The sequence below is a fragment of the Marmota flaviventris genome, chromosome X (genome assembly GCF_047511675.1).
Source record: "Marmota flaviventris isolate mMarFla1 chromosome X, mMarFla1.hap1, whole genome shotgun sequence".
Taxonomy (NCBI): Eukaryota; Metazoa; Chordata; class Mammalia; order Rodentia; family Sciuridae; genus Marmota; species Marmota flaviventris.
In genome coordinates this window covers 6,543,930-6,566,463 of record NC_092518.1, presented here as the reverse complement: position 1 = coordinate 6,566,463, position 22,534 = coordinate 6,543,930, and the positions used below count along the sequence as shown (strand labels likewise).

At 39.4% G+C, this 22,534-nt stretch overlaps 1 protein-coding gene across 3 annotated transcripts; it reads right to left on the bottom strand.

Annotated features, from left to right (window-relative positions):
* Window positions 1–921: 921 nt before the first annotated feature.
* On the bottom strand, window positions 922–22,125 carry Msl3 (MSL complex subunit 3). 3 transcript variants are annotated; one of them, XM_027946527.1, is made up of 13 exons: window positions 21,988–22,125; window positions 20,516–20,598; window positions 20,022–20,117; window positions 19,686–19,786; window positions 18,714–18,799; window positions 18,038–18,160; window positions 17,343–17,503; window positions 16,405–16,563; window positions 14,601–14,863; window positions 6,527–6,636; window positions 4,282–4,381; window positions 3,816–3,900; window positions 922–1,777 (listed from the first exon to the last, which is right to left on the bottom strand). In XM_027946527.1, exons 1-13 carry the CDS (start codon window positions 22,087–22,089, stop codon window positions 1,678–1,680), a joined length of 1,569 nt encoding a protein of 522 aa, XP_027802328.1. In that variant the 5' UTR covers window positions 22,090–22,125; the 3' UTR covers window positions 922–1,677. The 3 variants fall into 3 exon arrangements, with proteins under 3 accessions (XP_027802328.1, XP_027802329.1, XP_027802330.1); XM_027946528.1 differs by having other exon boundaries at window positions 18,717–18,799; XM_027946529.2 differs by lacking the exon at window positions 21,988–22,125 and adding an exon at window positions 20,755–21,749.
* Between the last annotated feature and the right edge of the window lie 409 nt (window positions 22,126–22,534).

Sequence of the window (22,534 nt, the reverse complement as noted above, 5' to 3'; positions counted from 1 at the left end):
TATAATTAAGAAATGTCTTAGGGGGAAGAAAATAATTTTTTGTTATTAGAAAATTACTAAATTGTAAACTGCAAGTATATATGTATATGAGTATACATATATATAAGTATTCTGAGATAACAATTTGTGCTCATTTCATTGAGGACATTTAAAATACTATATTCTTATAAGGGAAAATATTTTTCTTTTCTTTTCCAGGCCCTGAATATTACTGATTAAACTTTTAAAAGCACTTCAGATCACAGTGTAGGAACCAGATTTAAGAAGGCATTACATAAACCAACTGGAGATGAAATGTGTCATGAACCTGAATACTACTCCAGATTCGTCATCAAAAACTATGATTTTACTTAACAACTAAATGCATATAAGAGGATGTCTACTCTGCAGATTTAGAGGTACTGATTCTCACTTGTCAAAGAGAACAAATCACTTTGATGGAACTATTTATAGATTCAAAATTACTCTTGTGGCCCTTGTTGTGTATGACCAATGATCTTTGTAAGTAAAGGTCAATTAAGCTGAGCTACATGAAAAGAGAGTTTTGACAGTCAATGCCTGCATGGAATGCCATTCTACCAATTTAGAACTTTTTATACATATGGGGTAAGGGAGTATGGGAGAGACTAAAATGAAAATTAGAGGGATGACTACAGAGCCCATCTGCTGGAAATTTTGGAGTAGGATAAACTAGTGCCAGCCCATATGGATCCACAGTCCAGCAACAAGACAGCACAGAACCACTGTAACTTCTAGAAACCACCATCTAGTCATGCAGCCAAGTGAGGGAAAATCAAAGAAGGAAAGGGGGAAAAGGCACAAAAGTAAAACAAAACAAAATCAAAAAGTTACAAGTTAAAGAAGTTTGCTCACTGTTGCCATGCAATAAAAAGGAAAAGACCAGAGCAAAAACTCTCTTGATTCTTTCAAACAAAACAGGCGACACTTTATTTAGATCACCAAAAATAACACTTTATAGAAATGGAACCATAACATTACACAACAAAGTATAGCTGTAAAGTCTCCAACAAGACAGGCAATGCTTTATTTAGATAACCAAAAATAATGTTTTCACATTAGATATATTTAGATAACCAAAAATAATGTTTCACAGAGAGGGAACTGTTACAAGCAAATGTATAGCTGCAAGTTTTCTTTTGCCGTCAATATCAATTCCCTCTAAAGTACTTTTGAGACTATTTTGCACTTTCTAAGTACAAACTACAATTCGTTGAACAGAGTTGCTTAGCCTCCTCTCAAGAATGAAAATAGTTTGCAAAAATATTTTGTTTAATGCTAACAAATAACTAAACAATGTGGTTCTTGCTAACAACAAACTGCAACATCTACCAAAACAACTTCGTCTATGTACGCTTTCATGAACATTTCTTTATGAACACAACTGTTCTTTTCCTGCCATCACAGATGGCCTGTGCAGCAGCAAATGTGACATCACAGCATGTTCAGGCACCTAGAAAGTAATTTATAACAAACAACTCAAAGAACTACAGTATGTGGGCAACTCAAATAACAGAGCCTGCCTCTCACAGAGCCCTCCAGGGTAGGCCCAGTGTTTGTGCTCTCTGTAAAGAAAGCTGAGTACCTCATCAGTTCTTAACCTGGAACCCAGAATACAAAGCCAGACAGAGCAACTGTTCTTATAGAACCATTAAAACTTTAATAAATTGCCCTGGGGTTCTTGGTGCTGTAGTGTGCCTCACAGGCAGCAACATAAGCAGATTCTGGGAAGAAGTCATCATGGTATTCTGCTAAAAACCTGGAAAAAGGAAAAAAAATTATCTCAGTGAGCATCAGTAAACACAATATTAACTTTCAATGCACTATAATATTTCAACTTTTTTGATATTAGGAAGAAAAACTGTTACCATCTTCATTTATACATAATGATTGCTTTCATCACATTTATCTGGCTTCTATGTGATTTACTATTTTTCAGAAGCCTTTTACCATCACTGGGTGTAAAAGTACCTAAATTAAAATCTAAACTCCACTAGGTGGCAGTCTGACTATACAAACACTTTATGAAGCCTCGAAGAATATTTTCCTATTTTTCAAACTATAAAAAAAGAACAAATTATGAACTCAATGTCACTTAAGAAATTCACATTGTGTATATGAATGAAGTTATTTGAAAACTGATCTGAATAACTAATTTTGTATTTTGTGTCTTAAGTTGCCACGCCAAAAGGTGTCACAGTTCCAACTGCAATATCAAAACCCATAAAAGACTGACCTAAAACTATCTGAAGATGGATGTTAAAATGTGGCCAGTCATTCAAGAATCTTTGACATATAGATAATATGTTGACTCAAACTTCAACTGATTTTCCATAAAGGGTTAAAGTACTCTTAAGTTTGCAAAATACTCACTAGTAAGCTCCTACATGTTTAAATCTCTAAAAATATGCAACACCTTTTTTTAGTAAAAACTGAGTCAAAATTCATTTGACAGCCAGGTCTTTTTTCTTCTATGATTGCACACTTTTTTGCAGTCATTACTGAGTCCACTGATTTTAACTGATATCTTCAGACACATTTTTAAAACCTTCATCTATATTTATTTGTAAATCCTCCTAAGTTATTTTCTAAACTCCTACCTTTATTATTTATTTATTTATTTATTTATTTATTTATGGTACTGGGGATTGAACCCAGGGGCGATTAACCACATCCCCAGCTCTTTTATTATTTATTATGAGACAGTGTCTCGCTAATTTGCTTAGGGCCTAAGTTGCTGTGGCTGGCCTCAAACTTGTAATCCTCCTGCCTCAGGCTTCCAAACTACTGGGATTATAGGCATGTACCACTGTGCCCAGGTAAAGTCCTACAAACGTAGGTTTGTATGGTGAATACTTCAAACTAGAAGGCTTCCATACAATAAGCTGCAGCAGTCTCTTCATATTTTCTTGGCATTTGATTTCAGTGTTTTATGTCACATAGATTTATGGATTTGTTTGAGGGGGATGTTGGGAGGGAAGAAGGTATTTTTGAAACTTCTTTCCAATAAAATGTTTTAAAGTCTAATTCCTCTCAGGATACTTTATTCCTAATTCCTAAAGATAAGTATCTTTTTAAACCATGAGACTGATTTCTGTAGGTGGGGCACTCTTTACTCTGGCAAATCCTAAATTTGTGTGGGTCCTGCCTAGAAGGAAGTATCCTTAAAGAGAAGAAAGAAATAAAGTCAGGTAGCAAGGTTGAGCAAGGTGAGACAGGGTGAAGGCTAGTCCCAAAGACCAAGGTAAGGACATCTGAATGGGAGAGGGGGACAATGAAGCTGGGTCACAGTCTGGGGGATGAAGATAGGAGGCAGATCCTCAGGTCAAACAGTCCTATTAGATAAGAAAATGATGGAATTCAGGAATACTGGCACAGACTAGGGATTATTTATCTTAACTTTAAATTAAATGCCAAAATCAAACCCATAGATGCTAATATAACAAAGAAAAGTCCTGAATAAAAAATGTCAATTATCGTCAATCTCAATCACTTCTATTTTACAAATTTATTTTCTATTTACAAGTTTGTCCAACTGTATTCTTCTGGTAACAGAAAAATACTTTACCTCTGTAAAATGAGTACTCTTGACTCTGAAACTGGAGAAATTAGGGGGAAAATAAAACAAATACCAAAAACACTTGTGTATTACCATTTTGGTTAGAACCCACATCACTTAAGTAACACTGCTACTATTTAAACCATCACACTGCTGCCTTCCACAAGTGCTGAAGAGAAGCTTAGATAAGTCCCATATACAGCAGTAGAGGTAAGTTCTGAGAGAGTAATAAAAATACCTCAGAAAGAGATCAAAGTGCTTCAGTAAAGCCTTCAGATTCTTCTCAGAAAAGGACATCTTTCCAAGGATTTCTGGAAGTTTTACTGCATTAAAAAAAGGGCCAAACATTTACAATTAGAAGAATCTATAAATGTGTAGGAAACACTCAGGGGTCATCTGGATCTCTCTTTTTCCTTTTAGGAAATGAAATTAACATCTACATTATCAAACAAAAGCTCTTATTGAACAAAGTTAGAACAGTGGTACCAATATAAAAGTACAACTTTTGTGAAATTTAAACTTTATTTAATACTTTTCCTTTGAAGCGGTCACCTTTAGATGATTTTTTAGAACCCCAAATGGAAAGTAAGTATCCACATTAGTCAGATATTTGCAGCCCAAACCACAAAATGACATGAATTAATAAGTGTTAAAAACAAAGCCAAATGAAAAATGGAATAAGAGAGCAGAAACCAGGATCTTACCAAATAATCGCAACAAATGTTGTGCCCCATAAATATAAGAGGGTGGTGGAGGCTGGTCACCTGGCGGGTAATTGTCAGGCACAAGCTTCCAGGAGAGGACCTGGAAAAAGCATGAGTTGAAGGCTTTCACTATTCCTCATGGAGACATTTCTAATCACATATATCTTATGATGGTTAATTGTATATAGAAGGAAAAATACAACTACATCAAAACAAACAGAGCTTTACAAAAATAAACAAAATTGCAGGATATAATGACTTAAATTTAAAGAAACATTCTTAATTCTCAATAGTTAATACTAACTTTAACTGTTTTGGTCACTTGGTTCTTTTTTCCTTTATTGGAAATCTTACAATGTTAAAGAATGAAGCATTTAAAAACAAACTAAAAACATGTGTTGAGCAATATTTCCATTGTTTAAAAATTCCTTAATTTCTTGCAGTTGAGTTCACTATGGAATCTAATTTGAATCTCCAAACCCCTTGAATCAACCAGAAATAGGCTTCCAACCTGGTAAATGGTTTCCTTGCCTTTACTGTGAATTTCAGAACTTAACGGCTTTTGTTAAAGTAAGAGGTGTATTTCAAAACACTCTGATGAATTTCCCTGGAAATACATCAGCAAACCAGACATCCTGAGCCTATTCTACTGAGTTACCACTTTGGCTTTTGCAACATGTAAACTTTGATTGGAGAAAAGTGAGCGATAAGACATTAGGATAAGGAATCTAGTTAAAATACCATGATGGAGGCACTTAAGGAGGTGGGAATTCACTAAGGTCTCTTTAGTTCATTTACCAGAAATCATCCTTCTTTTCTATGGCCTGCAGCTGTACCTGTGACCACTAGATGGCAGAATTGCACAGCTGACCACAGTGGGAATGATGGTCCTTGTCTAAATATTAGATGCCCTTTAAAAGAAATGCTGTTTTCCTTTAAATAATAAAACCTGCAGTGCCTCCTTGTCTGAAAAAAAAATGTGTTGGAGAATGCTTATAATAGTAATTCATTAATCTATCCTCAACAATTACCATAACATAAATAAGGGTACATCAGGGTCGGCCAACTATAGCCCATGTTAAATCTAGTCCAAGGCTTATGTACCAAAAAAAAAAAAAAAATCAAATGTATACTTCCAGCATCTATGAATGAATGAATTTGGGGGACACAAGCCACACTCATTTATTTATTTATCATCTCTTGCTTTCACACTGTAACAGCAGAGTTCATAGTGTCAAAGAAGAACATACTGTTCTCAACCCTGAAAATATTTACAGTCTAACTCTTTACAGAGGTAGTTTACTGGCCCCAGTTTCCAGCATCAGATGCACTTTGACTACTAAAGCCATGTTCCTCTGAGCAAACCTATCTACCCCAAAGAAATAAGGAAATCCCAACCTAAGGGAGAGTCAAGGGATATCCCAAGAACTAAGACTTCTTCTGAACCCTTGAAATGCTTACTAGCTACATCTCCTAAGTGACACTAAAAAAAGGTTTCAAAAAGAAAATTTTTCATATATCAAATGATATGTGGTAGCAAGGGCTGTTTTCAGGAATTTAAGGTAATAGGTTCAATTATGTGTCACAATGTTGGCATACGACATGCTTTCAAATGGATGAATATTAGTATTACTGTTAATAATGTAGGAAATTCAGATGTCTAAAGTAGGGGTCAGCAAATGACAATGTGCTGCTTACATCTGGCCAAACATTCTGCCAGCTTCTATACTGCCCATAAGCTAAAAATGGACTCCATATTTTTAAATGATTGAAAAGATACAAAAAGACAATACTCTGCAGCATATGAAAATCATATGCTATTCCATTTTCAGTGTTCATAAATAAAGTTTTACTGGAACACAGAGCACCCATTCTATTTACATGTTGCCTGTGGCTATTTTTGGACCTGGCTAGTTTTAACAGACACCATGTGGTCCACAAAGCCTAAAAGATTTACTTTCTGGCCCGTACCACAAAAAGTATGCTGATGCCTATTCTACAGAATGAAAATATTAGTGTTTCAATAATTGTACTTATCTAAGATAAAAGATGATATCTTTTAGGGTTGGAATCCTAACAATATTCTCTATTTTGAAACCAAAAGCACACTGTTAAGAATAATTCTGCAAACACTTTTGTTAATATTTACAGTAATAGCAGCAAAATGCTTCAGGACCCTAGGATTCAAACAATCACAAATGGTGAAAGAATCACTGGAGATAAACATCAAATACTAACTCTTTACCTCATTTATCTCATTAGTTCTTCTCCCCTCAAAGCCAGCAAACACAGCACTCCCTTCCTTACTAGGAGTTAGAGGAATGGGGGAAGATGATCTGCTATGAACTGGTGTCTCTTCAAAAGAAAAAGATATTTGCTTATAAGTTACACAGGAATTGAATTAAACAATATCATTAAGACTTATAAACAGCAGAACAAAAATCTAGTCAGTTCTCTAGAACAATAAGGCTTTTCTCTTGTAAAAGATAGCAGTAGAAAATTATTTGGTTAAAAAAAAGAATAAAGTAATAATACATGCTAGAGTGTGGAAAAATCTTGAAAACATGCTAAGAGAAAGGAACCCATCACAAAGGGCCACATATCATATGATTCCATGTCCATGAAAGTTACAGGACAAGCAAATCCATAGAGAGAAAGTAGACTAGGGTTGAAAGGAGCTTGCAAAAGGAGGAAATGGGGAGTGAATGCTAATGGGTACAGGGTTTCTTTTGAGGGTGCTAAAAATGTTTCGGATTCAGATGGGTGCACAACTCTATGAAACTAAAAACCACTGAACTGTACACTTCAAATGGGTGAATTGTGGGGCATACAGGGTTTATCTCCATAAACTTGTTAAAAAATATGATATCACTGAGCCATTTACTTTATTTTTTTTTAATTTTTATTGTTGGTTGTTCAAAACATTACATAGTTCTTGATATATCATATTTCACACTTTGATTCAAGTGGGTTATGAACTCCCATTTTTACCCCGTATACAGATTGCAGAATCACATCAGTTACACATCCATTGATTTACATATTGCCATACTAGTGTCTGTTGTGTTCTGCCGCCTTTCCTATCCTCTACTATCCCCCCTCCCCTCTTCTCTCTCTGCCCCCTCTACTGTCATTCATTTCTCCCCCTTGTATTATTTTTCCCTTTCCCCTCACTTCCTCTTGTATGTACTTTTGTATAACCCTGAGGGTCTCCTTCCATTTCCATGCAATTTCCCTTCTCTCTCCCTTTCCCTCCCACCTCTCATCCCTGTTTAATGTTAATCTTCTTCTCCTGCTCTTCGTCCCTACTCTGATCTTAGTTATTCTCCTTATATCAAAGAAGACATTTGGCATTTGTTTTTTAGGGATTGGCTAGCTTCACTTAGCAGAATCTGCTCTAATGCCATCCATTTCCCTGCAAATTCTATGATTTTGTCATTTTTTAATGCAGAGTAATACTCCATTGTGTATAAATGCCACATTTTTTTTATCCATTCGTCTATTGAAGGGCATCTAGGTTGGTTCCACAGTCTTGCTATTGTGAATTGTGCTGCTATGAACATCGATGTAGCAGTGTCCCTGTAGCATGCTCTTTTTAGGTCTTTAGGGAATAGACCAAGAAGGGGAATAGCTGGGTCAAATGGTGGCTCCATTCCCAGCTTTCCAAGAAATCTCCATATTGCTTTCCAAATTGGCTGCACCAATCTGCAGTCCCACCAGCAATGTACAAGTGTACCCTTTTCCCCACATCCTCGCCAGCACTTGTTGTTGTTTGACTTCATAATGGCTGCCAATCTTACTGGAGTGAGATGATATCTTAGGGTGGTTTTGATTTGCATTTCTCTGACAGCTAGAGATGGTGAGCATTTTTTCATGTACTTGTTGATTGACTGTATGTCCTCCTCTGAGAAGTGTCTGTTCAGGTCCTTGGCCCATTTGTTGATTGGGTTGTTTGTTCTCTTATTGTCTAATTTTTTGAGTTCTTTGTATACTCTGGATATTAGGGCTCTATCTGAAGTGTGAGGAGTAAAGATTTGTTCCCAGGGTGTAGACTCCCTATTTACCTCTCTTATTGTTTCTTTTGCTGAGAAAAAAGTTTTTAGTTTGAGTAAGTCGCATTTGATGATTCTAGTTATTAACTTTTGTGCTATGGGTGTCCTATTCAGGAATTTGGAGCCCGACCCCACCGAATGTAGATCGTAGCCAACTTTTTCTTCTATCAGACGGCGTGTCTCTGATTTGATATCAAGCTCCTTGATCCATTTTGAATTCACTTTTGTGCATGGCGAGAGAAAGGGATTCAGTTTCATTTTGTTGCATATGGATTTCCAGTTTTCCCAGCACCATTTGTTGAAGACGCTATCCTTCCTCCATTGCATGCTTTTAGCCCCTTTATCAAATATAAGATAGTTGTAGTTTTGTGGATTGGTTTCTGTGTCCTCTATTCTGTACCATTGGTCCACCCGCCTGTTTTGGTACCAGTACCATGCTGTTTTTGTTACTATTGCTCTGTAGTATAGTTTGAAGTCTGGTATCGCTATACCGCCTGATTCACACTTCCTGCTTAGCATTGTTTTTGCTATTCTGGGTCTTTTATTTTTCCATATGAATTTCATGATTGCTTTCTCTATTTCTACAAGAAATGCCGTTGGGCTTTTGATTGGCATTGCATTAAACCTATAGAGAACTTTTGGTAATATCGCCATTTTGATGATGTTAGTTCTGCCTATCCATGAACAGGGTATATTTTTCCATCTTCTAAGATCTTCTTCTATTTCTCTCTTTAGGGTTCTGTAGTTTTCATTGTATAAGTCTTTTACCTCTTTTGTTAGGTTGATTCCCAAGTATTTTATTTTTTTTGAAGATATTGTGAATGGAGTGGTTGTCCTCATTTCCATTTCAGAGGATTTGTCGCTGATATACAGGAATGCCTTTGATTTATGCGTGTTGATTTTATATCCTGCCACTTTGCTGAATTCATTTATTAGCTCTAATAGTTTCTTTGTAGAGCCTTTTGGGTCTGCTAGGTATAGAATCATATCATCTGCAAATAGTGATAATTTAAGTTCTTCTTTTCCTATTTTTATGCCTTTAATTTCTTTCGTCTGTCTAATTGCTCTGGCCAGTGTTTCGAGAACTATGTTGAACAGAAGTGGAGAGAGAGGGCATCCCTCTCTTGTTCCAGATTTTAGAGGGAATGCCTTCAGGTTTTTCTCCATTCAGAATGATGCTAGCCTGAGGCTTAGCATAGATTGCTTTTACAATATTGAGGTATGTTCCTGTTATCCCTAGTTTTTCTAGAGTTTTGAACATAAAGGGATGCTGTACTTTGTCGAATGCTTTTTCCGCATCTATCGAGATGATCATAAGGTTCTTATTTTTAAGTCTATTGATGTGGTGAATAACATTTATTGATTTCCGTATATTGAACCAGCCTTGCATCCCAGGGATGAATCCTACTTGATCATGGTGCACAATTTTTTTGATATGTTTTTGTATCCGATTCGCCAGAATTTTATTGAGGATTTTTGCATCTAGGTTCATTAGAGATATTGGTCTGTAGTTTTCTTTCTTTGAAGTGTCTTTGTCTGGTTTAGGAATCAGGGTGATGTTGGCCTCGTAGAATGAATTTGGAAGTTCTCCCTCTTTTCTATTTCCTGAAATATCTTTAAAAGTATTGGTATTAGTTCCTCTTTAAAGGTTTTGTAAAACTCTGCTGTATACCCATCCCGTCCTGGGCTTTTCTTAGTTGGTAGTCCCTTGATGGTTTCTTCTATTTCCTCAATTGATATTGGTCTGTTTAGGTAGTCTATATCCTCCTGACTCAATCTGGGCAGATCATATGACTTAAGAAATTTATCGATGCCTTCACTATCTTCTATTCTATTGGAGTATAAGGATTCAAAATAATTTCTGATTATCTTCTGTATTTCTGAAGTGTCTGTTGTGATATTGCCTTTTTCATCCCGTATGCTAGTAATTTGAGTTCTCTCTCTTCTTCTGTTCGTTAGCATGGCTAAGGGTCTGTCGATTTTATTTATTTTTTCAAAGAACCAACTTTTAGTTTTGTCAATTTTTTTCAATTGTTTCTTTTGTTTCAATTTCATTAATTTCAGCTCTGATTTTAATTATTTCTTGCCTTCTACTTCTTTTGCTGTTGTTTTGCTCTTCTTTTTCTAGGATTTTGAGATGAAGTATGAGATCATTTATTTGTTGGTTTTTTTTTTTAAGGAATGAACTCCAGGCAATGAATTTTCCTCTTAGAACTGCTTTCAATGTGTCCCATAGATTCCGATATGTTGTGTCTGTGTTTTCATTTATCTCTAAGAATTTTTTAATTTCCTCCTTGATGTCTTCTATAACCCATTGATCATTCAGTAACCTATTGTTCATTCTCCAAGTGATGCATGATTTTTCCTTCCTTCTTTTATCGTTCATTTTCAGTTTCATTCCATTATGATCAGATAAGATGCATGGTATTATCTCTACTCCTTTATATTGTCTAAGAGTTGCCCTGTGACATAATATATGATCTATTTTTGAGAAGGATCCATGTGCTGCTGAGAAAAAAGTGTAACTGCTTGATGTTGGGTGGTATATTCTATATATGTCAATTAAGTCTAGGTTATTAATTATGTTATTGAGTTCTATAGTTTCCTTATTCAACTTTTGTTTGGAAGATCTGTCCAGTGGTTAGAGAGGTGTGTTGAAGTCTCCCATGATTATTGTATGGTGGTCTATTAGACTCTTGAATTTGAGAAGAGTTTGTTTGATGAACATAGCTGCACCATTGTTTGGGGCATATATATTTATGATTGTTATGTCTTGTTGGTATATGGTTCCCTTGAGCAGTATGTAGTATCCCTCTTTATCCCTTTTCATTAACTTTGGCTTGAAATCTATTTTATTTGATATGAGTATGGACACTCCTGCTTGTTTCCGAAGATCATGAGTGATATGATTTTTCCCAACCTTTCACCTTCAGTCTATGTATGTCTTTTCCTATCAAATGCGTCTCCTGTAGGCAGCATATTGTTGGGTCTTGTTTTGTGATCCATTCTACTAGCCTGTGTCTCTTAATTGGTGAGTTTAAGCCATTAACATTTAAGGTTGTTATTGAGATATGGGTTGTTCTTCCAGCCATATTTGTTTATTTATGTTACTAAACATGGTTTGTTTTCCTCTTTGATTATTTTCCCCCCTTTACTGTGCTACCTCCCACTGTTGGTTTTCATTGTTATTTTCCATTTCCTCTTCCTGTAATGTTTTGCCGAGGATGTTTTGAAGAGATGGTTTTCTAGCTGCAAATTCTTTTAACTTTTGTTTATCGTAGAAGGTTTTAATTTCATCTTCCATCCTGAAGCTTAATTTCGCTGGATACACAATTCTTGGTTGGAACCCATTTTCTTTTAGTGTTTGAAATATGTTATTCCAGGATCTTCTAGCTTTCAGAGTCTGTGTTGAAAGATCAGCTGTTATCCTGATTGGTTTACCCCTAAATGTAATCCGCTTCCTTTCTCTTGTAGCTTTTAAAATTCTCTCCTTATTCTGTATGTTGGGCATCTTCATTATAATGTGTCCATGTGTGGATCTCTTATGATTTTGCACATTCAGCGTCCTGTAGGCTTCTAGGATTTGGGATTCTGTCTCATTCTTCAAGTCTGGTAAGTTTTCTCGTATTATTTCATTGAATAGCTTGCTCATTCCTTTGGTTTGGACCTCTATACCTTCCTGTATCCCAATGACTCTTAAGTTTGGTCTCTTTATATTATCCCATATTTCTTGGATGTTCTGCTCATGGTTTCTTAACAGTCTTGCTGAGCTGTATATGTTCTTTTCAAGTTGAAATACTTTGTCTTCATTGTCTGATGTTCTATCTTCTAAGTGTTCTACTCTGCTGGTAGTATTCTCAATTGAGTTTTTAAGTTGGTTTATTGCTTCCTGCATTTCTAGGATTTCTGTTTGTTTGTTTTTTATAACCTCTATCTCCCTGTATAGTTGATCTTTTGCTTCTTGGATTTGTTCATGTAATTCATTGTCGAAGTGATCTTTCATTGTCTGATTTTGCTGTCTAATGTCTTCCTTGAGACTCCAGATCATCTGAAGCATGTATATCCTGAATTCTTTATCTGACATTCCATCTGCTGCAGATATTACCTCTTCTAAAGTTGAGTTGACCTGCATTGCTTGTGGTCCTTTCTTTCCTTGTCTTTTCATACTGCTCGCATTTCTTTCTGCTTGGTGAAACTGTTGTGTTATTGAATTTTCCCCCTATATATTTATATTGCTCTTGTATAGTTGAAAAATCTCCCTTGCAGGGGCGGGTGGCGGCTGTGCTCCTCCTCCAATTGGGGTGATCTTTCTACCACGATGGCGGGCCTCTGGGCCTGTTCTGCCGGTCGGTCGCAGGTCTGCCTACCTTGCAGGCACGGGCGGCGGCTCTGCTCTGCCCTTCCTCCAATTGGGGTGACGTGTCTACCACGCCGGTGGGTCGTTGGGCCTGTTCCGGGTGCGGGCGGTGGCTGTGCTATGCCCCTACTCCAATTGGGGTGACGTGACTACCACGCCGGCGGGTCGCTGGGCCTGTTCCGGGTGCGGGCGGCGGCTCTGCTCTGCCCCTACTCCAATTGGGGTGACGTGACTACAATGCCGGCGGGCCACTGGGCCTGTCCCGCCGGTTGGTCGCAGGTCTGCCTACCTTGCGGGCACGGGCGGCGGCTCTGCTCTGCCCCTACTCCAATTGGGGTGATGTGTCTACCCCGCCGGCGGGCCGCTGGGCCTGATCTGCCGGTCAGTCGCAGGTCTGCCTACCTTGTGGGCGCGGGCAGCGGCTCTGCTCTGCCCCTACTCCAATTGGGGTGACATGTCTACCACGCCGGTGGGCCGCTGGGCCTATTCCGGGTGCGGGCAGAGGCTCTGCTCTGCCCTTTTACAATTGGGGTGACGTGTCTACCATGCCGGCGGGCCGCTGGGCCTGTTCCAGGTCCCATTTACTTTAAAATGGTTAATCTTACATGTGAATTTTGCCTCAATAAATAAATAATGTCCCCAGTGGCTCGGGAGGCTGAGGCAGGAGGATTGCAAGTTCAAAGCCAGTCTCAGCAATCAGCGAGGCACTAAGAACTCAGTGAGATCCTGTCTCTAAATAAAATATAAAAATAGGGCTGGGAATGTGGCTCAGTGGTTGAGTGTCCCTGAGTTCAATCCCCAGTACCCACCCCAAATAAATAAATGTATAATGCCAAGAAAAAGAAAAAGCTAGCCCTTCATGTTTTAGTATTTTTTTAAACGGGTTTGTCTTTTACTTTTCCCAGCTAAACTTCCCCAATCTCCAATCAATACTTAATAATCACCTACATACATAGTATATGATTCTATTTATATAAAATGAAGTCATTTTCTATAGGAAAATCTATAGAGATAGATTAATGGTTGCCAAGGATATGGGGAGGGCCACATGAGAAGTGACTGCTAATGCATATGGGATATCTTTTATGTGGTAGTAAAAATGTTTGGAACTGATTTTGGTGATGATTTAATAAGTCTGAATATACTAAAAACCACTTAAAATGGGTAAATTGTATGGTATGTGGATTATAATCTCAATAAACCTGACAAAGCATAGCATCTGATTTTTCTTAACATTCAAAAGGATTTTTTTTAAACATTTTTTTTTAGTTGTGAGTGGACACAATACCTTTGTTTTATTTTTACGTGGTGCTGAGGATGGAACCCAGTACCTCACGCATACTAGGCAAACACTCTAGCTCTGAGCCACAACCCCAGCCCTCAAAAAGATTTTTTAAATATCTTTTTAGTTGTCAATGGACCTCTATTTTATTTATTTACATGTGGTGCTGAGAATTGAACCCAGTGCCCCACACATGCTAGGCAAGTGCTCTATCACTGAGCCACAACTCTAGCTCTCAAAAGGATTTTTTTAAAGGTAGGTTTTTAAGATAAGAAAAAAATCAAAACAATCCACTAGAACTGCTCATTTTGAATATATCATTAGGATTATACAAAACATAGAATTCCAACAATGCAATTTGTTCCCAAGAAGTGGTAGAGAGTGACAGTGAAAAAGGAAAGCTTAGGACACAAAGTTGCACTATGCCACCTATGCCACAAGTACTTTGTCTTTTTATGGCTTGGTTTACCCTTCTGGAAAGTAGGTGGCCTAATAGAATTCAGACCATAGTCTGGGAAACACATAAACTGTCCATACACACGGGAATTTAAGTGTGTGGCCTGGCCCAGACTGAGCACAAAGGAAGTGACAGCTCTCCCCAGCCTGGAGCTCCCAGGATGGAACTTACTCTTTTCCAGGTGCAGGAATAATTTGGGCATGCTGGAGGATGTGTCCTGCTGCCTTCGCTTGGGCTGAGGTGAAGCGCTACTCTCAGATAGCCTGTCACAGTTGGTGCTATGGCGTGTGGATCGCCTCAGAGACTGCAGTGCTTCTGGCTCAGCTTTGCGCCTCTTGGGGGTGGCTGGTTCACCAGTGGTAGGCTGACTCTCTGTGGACTGTGGTGTAGATGGATTCAACAAAGGTGGGCTTGGAGAGAGCTCTTCCTGGCTCCTAGGCAATAAAGAGAGAATGTCACACACAGCTACCATGTCACATGCCGTCACTCTGCAGAACCCCACAGCTTCTTAAAGGACCTCCTAAAGCCAGAACAGGAAGCCCACTCCCCAAACCAGTAGGGCTCTATATCTATGCCTCCAAGTATAACAAAATACATACTTTCTCAAAGAGTTATTCAACAGATGAAGTCATTTGAATCCTCTCCATAACTTTTCAAGGCATGCTGATATTATAAAGATTGTGATGCTCCTTTTATATTTTCTGAGACTGGTGGCTCTATTATGGGAACAATTTTGCCCTTATAAGGGACAGCTGGCAATATATGGAGACAGTTTTGGTTAACACAACTGAGAGAAGGCGAGCTACTGCTGTCTAGTGAGGGGAGACCAGGGATGCTGCTAAAGATTGTACACTGCACAGGACAGTCCCCACCTCAAAGATCCTGTTCAAAACATCAGTGGGGCTGAGACTGAGAAACCCTAGTCTAGACAAGAATAATATGGTATCACCTCATCAAAATGTAACTAACAGCAGGATTTGAAAAAGTTACAAGCATCAGAGAGAGTACACCCTGGACACTAGAAATCTCCAGGTGTGGGAACATCAATACAGGTGCCCAGTGAGTCTCAAAGACCTCTCAGCTAGGGTGAAACTGACATGGGGGGAAAGGAGAAAAGAGAAAAGCCACCAAAAGGCATGGTAGAGAGGCAGAGAGAATTGGGAAAGGCAGGAGCCATGAAGACCAAGGGACAAAGGAAGGGTGGGAAAAAGTGGTTGATGCAAAATCCAACCTGTGGCAAGTGGGAAATTATTAATGCCCTTGTAGGAAGTTATTAGTTGGGTACTAATAGATTAAAGCAGGTGGTAAGGGGTTAAGAGAGATGGATAAATGAAAGTCTTGAGAGCAGGTCACCCTCTCAAAAAGGAAGGAGTGAGAGAGAGTAGCCTAGCATTACACAGATTAAGAGAAGATTTTAAGTTAGGGAGTCCCCCCTCCAAATAACAGAGAATGAAGCATGCTTGTTTATTGAGGGAAGAAAAATGGTTACATAGCAGACCACTAAGGAAACTAACTTTTACTAAGGGCTGAAATTTGCTTATTTAATACTACCAGAGAGACAGATGTCCATTCCATTTACAGAGACAAACACGACAGGCTCAGAAGGAATATTCCCAAGTGACATACAGCAAGTGAGGGAGCTCAGATCAAGCCCACCCTTTCCACCCTTCTTCGTCTGTGCTCTCTTCACTCTAGCCCCCACCGTCTTCTGAAAGATGGGCCAGCTGCTCATAATCCCACCTAAATTCTCTACACTGAAATCTTCACTTGGGGAAAAATCTTCTGGAGCCATGAGAAAGTAAAGAACAATTTTAGCTTACCTAGGAAAAAAGAAATTACCAGTATGGGAACTTTTCAATTGTTCCCTTCCTCCAAACACACTGGCCCCCACAGCATCAGACTGGACTCTTCCAAGAAGGATTTTAATATGTTAATGCTGACATCTGAGGGTGAAAGTGCAAGTTATCTAACTTACCTATTAGTGTTTGTGGCACTTTCCTTAATTGGAAGAAAAAATTTAGACGAAGTCACCTTTTTATACTGAGCTTGTTCATATGGGTAGAGCAAAACCAGTGGGAGAGTATAATCAAAGGTTATTCTTAATCCATCCACCATCTCCTTACAAAGGTCCACACTGGGAGGAGAAAAAGAAAAGATAAGAGATGCGATAATGAAACAGATACTCTCTAAATTTTCACAACAAAGTTGTACATTCTTAATATAGAAGAGGTTTAAACTTAAACATTATATATTACACCTACACCTATAAAGAAGGAAATGAATCTATGGATGTTAATAATTAATGTTAAAATAGGGACATAGATTCATACTATAAAGTGCAGAAAGTACGTCAGCAACTACTACATACCTATTTAACACAAATAAGTCCAATGTTACTTGTGGAGATCCAGAATCCTGTGCTACTAAGAGTTGTCAACTGGACAGAACCCACCAGACTCCCAACCCCTGCTTCAACTCTGACACTCTACCTCTCCGACTCTGCTCCAGTCATGTTGGGTAGGCAGGGTGGGATATGAGGATGACTACTTTGACTAGAATAAAGACCTGTTTAGAAACAAGCTTTGTTCAAACTCACATTGCCCATTCTGGTGTTTCTCAAGGAAAAAAAAGTAAGTTATTGCCTGCATGATACCACTTAAAATACCAGTCTTAGTGACAAGGTGGTGCACTCTCAATACATCTAGACCAGATGTGCAAAGACAGTTCTCAAAGAATTCACAAACGTAACAATATTTGGCTATGGTTATTCAAAGAGTTAGTAATAAATCATTAAATTATATATTAAATAAATTCAAAATTACTGAACAGAGAAAGGAATTCCCTGGTCTAAATGGGAACAGCTTTTCTAACACACAATGAGAATCATGAGATGCCAAACATGCCAGTACTCACTTTTTTTCTGCTGGGACATAATGCACATTCATATTGGCGTGTACCATAGCATGATGGTGACGAGGCCTCTCATTGGCAGAAAAGGCTGCATTAATAGCAAAATGCTTCACATAGGATTCCAAAATAGTTATGATGTTGGTCTGGCATGGAAGTTTCACTAACTGTTAACAAAATTAAAAACATCTGATGTATGTATACGATAATAATAAACAATATATTCCAAGAAAGGGTGGTTGTACCTCTTTCACTTTTTAACTCAAAAATAAAGGAAAGTTGGGCTGGAGCTATAGCTTGGCTGGTAGAGTGCTTCCCTCACATGCAGAAGGCTATGGGTTCAATCCCCAGCACCACAATCAATCAATCAATCAATCAAGTGAAGTCAATTCTGCTTAGATAAAACTTTTAAAATAAATATGTACTGAAGTTCTGTGATTTTTTTTTATCATGTCCTCATGTTGATTACACTGTTGCTTTTTGGAGTAGATGTAAGCAGTGATTCTCAATCTTAGTGTCAAATTAGAACAATTCTGGGAGCCTCTAAGAGTACATAACCTTTAAAACCTAACTCAGTATAAAACCAAAAATGTAAAAGTTCATTCCTCCAAGCTTCTCAATTGTTGGATACTGTGATTGCAAAATACAGTTAAATGAAAGCACACTAATAACTCTGTGTTTCACATATTCTCCCCACTTACCCGTTTCCTCCTGTTAATATAGTAACAATCATCTTCAAGCTGCTTCTTCAGAACTTCGGGGATGTCTATAGTTATTGTCCTTTCTTCCATTTCTTTTTTTGTTTGCAGCTCTAGTTCTTCTTTCTGAAACATCACAATTCCATTTTTAATTAATTAAAATAGGAGCAGAGTCTGTACCAAAAATAGGATAGTAGATGAGAGACCACTATAAAAAAGTACCAGTGTATCCTCAACATTCACATTTTGTCCCAGTTCTAAGTATGCTAAAGTCCACAAGTTAACTTGTTCTAGGATGTTAACTATGTTGCAAATGCTTATTTTGTTTATTCTTCCTTTAAGTTTACCACTGGGGTTATGGTAACTTTGCAAGCAGGCAGAAGAGCCCAAACTCTGTTGTGCTCCATTAAAAAATTCATCATTACAAAATGCAGCTCACAATTTTATTGGGGAAAAAGAGATAATTTATAGAAACACTCCATAGGTATAAAGAGTCACTGAGAGGCTCACATAGTGACTGTAAATAAGGATCACTTTTCTTAAAATGTCAAGCAAATTTTATTATTTTGGTTTAAAATATATCTTTATAAAATCATTCATAAGTACAGAATTTTACTATGAAATTTTACCACTAAAATATATACTAAAGCCAAAGTTTTTATGACAAGAACTTTTTTACCACTTCAGTCTTTTCTTCACTATCACTTCCTTCACTTATTTCTTCATCCTTTTCTTCACCACTGTCATCAGAGGAACTGCTTATGACTAAGTGAAAAAAAAAACATCAGACAAACTTTTATTATATATTTTTCCTATTGTTATGCTTACAAATCTATAGGTATAGTGTGCATCCTACCAAGAATGATGATTTGCAGTCCTGCATATATTTTAAATGCTGAACACAAATACTGTGCCTTTCTGAAATTTATTTTGATAAATATAACATCAACTTCAACAGATGCAAAAATCACACAAGCTAATGACCTGAAAGTGCTTTGTCAGCTAGGATTCAATGGTTCTTTGTTGGATTCATAAATGCTGGAGGTACTGAGAAGAGAATGAACCATGGGAAAGGAGCTGTGTGGGGTTCACTGGCCAAAAAGGCAGTGGTCAAGAGTATGACTCTGATAAGTCTCAGTGATTTGCTGACTTATCATGTTGATGCCACTTTCATTGTCAACAAAAAAAGAGGTACATATCATAGAGACGCTCCTCAACTTATGATGGGGTTATGTCCATCAAAAGTTGAAAACGTCCTAAATTACAAATGCATTGAATACACCAAAACTACCAAATATCACAGCAGACTACTTTAAATGCGCTCTGAATAGTTACCTTAGCATAAATTGGGCAAACTCATTTAACACAAAGCTTATTTTAATAAATGCGTTAAGTATATCATGTAATTTTTAAAACATGGTTCTGAAATTGAAAAGCAGAATGTTTACATGGGGGTGCTTTCATACCAGCATAAAAATCAAAAAATTCTAAGTTGGAGACCACCTAAAAATTTTCAAATTTTTGTTTCCAAATTTTTCCAAAATTTTCCTGTCTATAATTTCAGTGAATATTCCCCTCAGTTAGTCCTGAAGTATAAAAAAGACTAGGTAAAAGTTCTTTTTGCCAAAAAAAAAGGAGTCCAGTCACTCACAATTTTCACCATTTTCATCTTTTTCTTCAACAGGGAGACTTTTTAAGACAGAGTCAACACCGGGCAACCTACAGCGCTTCTTCTTTCTTCCTGTGCTTCTCCTGAAAAAAAAAAAAAAAAAGGTGAACATAATTGAAATAAATTTTAACATTGATTATTCTTAAATATCTCAAAAACTGAACTTTAGAATATAAATGGTGATCACTTCAGAAACACTTATAATTAAAATATGTAAAATTACTTAATAAACATTTGTATTACTTTTAAACCATAAAATTCAAAACTTAAGGAAATATGCATTGAAAAACATTTATGTCACGATTTGTGTATTCTTACAGGCGAGCTACAGCTTTTCTTGCCAATTTACGCTGTAATCTACGATTTTCATCTGTATCACGAAGCACATGATCTTCGGCTGCCCATCTATCCCAGCTAATTGAACAACAGAAAAAAAAAAGAGGTTGGAAAATTCAGCATTTTATTTTGATATAAAAGAAACACTAAAAAAACCTTAAAGGAACAGAAGTGCCCCAGAATTATTGACATTTTAGAAAACTATATAGAAACTTGAAAATCACAAAAGAATGCAAATTAACTGAAAAAAGTAACATTCAAATCCAGAAATAACTGGGGTTTCCAGAATCACTCAGAGGGAATTAAAATGTATTGAACTTAAAAGTAATCATTCCTCAGAACAGGCAAGCTTTGAGAACAAAGCAGAAACAGGAAATGAAACTTTTCTACAAGTGTTTCTAAAACTTAAAAGAAGTTTGCGATGTTCTTATGCTATAAAAACAATCGATATTCAGTATGGTTTAACAAGCACTCACCTTCTGTTCCAACCATTAAAATGAATCAGATATTCTGGGATCTTTCTGCCTTTTTCGTCTTTCCCAACAATAACATCGACAATCTGAAACCAGGAAATATTGCCCACGAATGGCAAAACACACAGAGAATTATTAGTTAGATCAGGAAAACTAGATCATAATCCCTTTTTAAAAGAAAAGAAAGCATTCTCTCCTTTTTTAGACCGAGAGCTGGGTTGAAACATTTTTCCTTTCAATACCATTTTTTTTCCTGAGTGGATGCCTCAAAATAGGAAACATCCGTCCAAGCACTCCGTGATTGGTCTCCGAGTTTGAGACAGGGTGAAGTTTCTGAAGCCATTGGCCGGCTGATTTGTCACTAATGAGAGTCCAGACCACAGAAGAGAATTGCAGCCCTGAGACCTCTGGGAGTTGTAGTCTCCCTAGCTCTGCTGCATCCAATTCCCTGATGGGCTGTCAGACTTCGACACCCCTCCCAGTTACATCCCAGGAAGGAACACCTGGGGCAACAAGGGGGCGTGTCCCCCTTTGAGACTCTTGGGCGGGGTGGGAAGAGGCTTAGTAAAGGGACTTAGAAACCCAAAACAGATAGAGACCTTGAAATGTCCTCACTGAGGGCACCGCCTAAGCCTTGCTAAAAGTCGCACCCCAGGCTGCACCTCAGGCTGCACCCGGGCCTCCCCTGTCTCTTCGTTTTGGTGGCTCAAAGGATCGGGACAGCCCTAGTCCCCAAACCGCCGAAATACACTTTCGTTAGGGATACAGGACTTCAGTGCCTACTCCAGCCCACCGCCCAGACCAGAGAAACTAAAAGATGTGGCCAGGACCCCAAAGATTTAGGGGGATGGGTTCAAGACACAATTCCGCCCGTACATGTTGACACCCACGCAAATCCTTCAGGGATTGAGAATGTCAATGCTGTAGGGGCCTGAGGGTCCAAGACACTGGGATCAATCATGCCCTCAGAATGGGGTCTCGGCCTATGGGAGGGATAGACCCTAAACCCGACTAGAGGTCCCAGGGCAACGAGGTTAAGAGTTGGCAGCCAGCGCTTTGGACCTAAGGAATAAGACCTGGGTCAGGCGGCTAGGGTGGCCCCAAGGAGCCCAGGCGGTGCTGGACCGCAAAGGATGAGAAAAAAACTTATCGCAAGAGCAGAGACTAGGCGACAGCACATCTATACATGCGGCCCAAGTGGGCACCGTAGGCTCAAACTGCCACCCGGGCCTCGCGACCGTGAGAGCCGTGTACAGCGCTGCAGGAAGCGGAAGCGGAAGCATCTTGGGCCCCCCGCCCGGACTACAGCGCGCGGCACCCCACGAGCGCCCCCTGCTGCCCACGCCTCTCCGCGCAGGCCGGGGAGACCCGCCGCTCCCCCGGCTCCGCGCCGCTGACCGCCCCCGCCCCTGCCCCTGCCTCCCATAGCCAGGGTCCCCGACCCGCTCCTCCTCCCTGGCCCTCCGCGGCGGCACCTTGGCATCGTACAGCACTCGCGCCTTGGTGGGGTCAGGCTCGAAGCACAGCACTTTCTCCCCAGAGTGGAATTTAAATTTCATGCCCTCGCTTGCGCTCATTTGCTCATCGTGGCGGAGGGCGAGGCTCCGGGGCGGGCGGAGCGCGCGCGGTGGGGAAGGGCGGGCGGGGAGGCGGCGCTCCGCGGCCGGGGGGGGCCGGGAATGGCGGAGGCTGCAGCCGCCCCGCCCTCGGCCCCTCCTCCGGCCACCCCGCGCCACTGCAGGGACCTGGGAGACGCCGGGCACGCGCGTTTCCCCCCGGGCGCGCCCCCGCCTGTCCCCGCTGGGGCTCCCCAAGGGGTGCAGGCGGCGAGCGCGACCCCCTGGCCGAGATCTTCCGGCAGAACGGCCCCTCTCGACCCCATGAGAAAGGGTCCCTGCGGCCTCCAGGCTGCGCCCACGTGCACGCGGGGTCGTCACCCCGGACGCAAGCTGTCCTGCCGGGGCGTGGGGGGCGCTTAGGGAGAGAGCCGGTCTGGGGTGGGCACCAGGCTGCGGGGAGGCT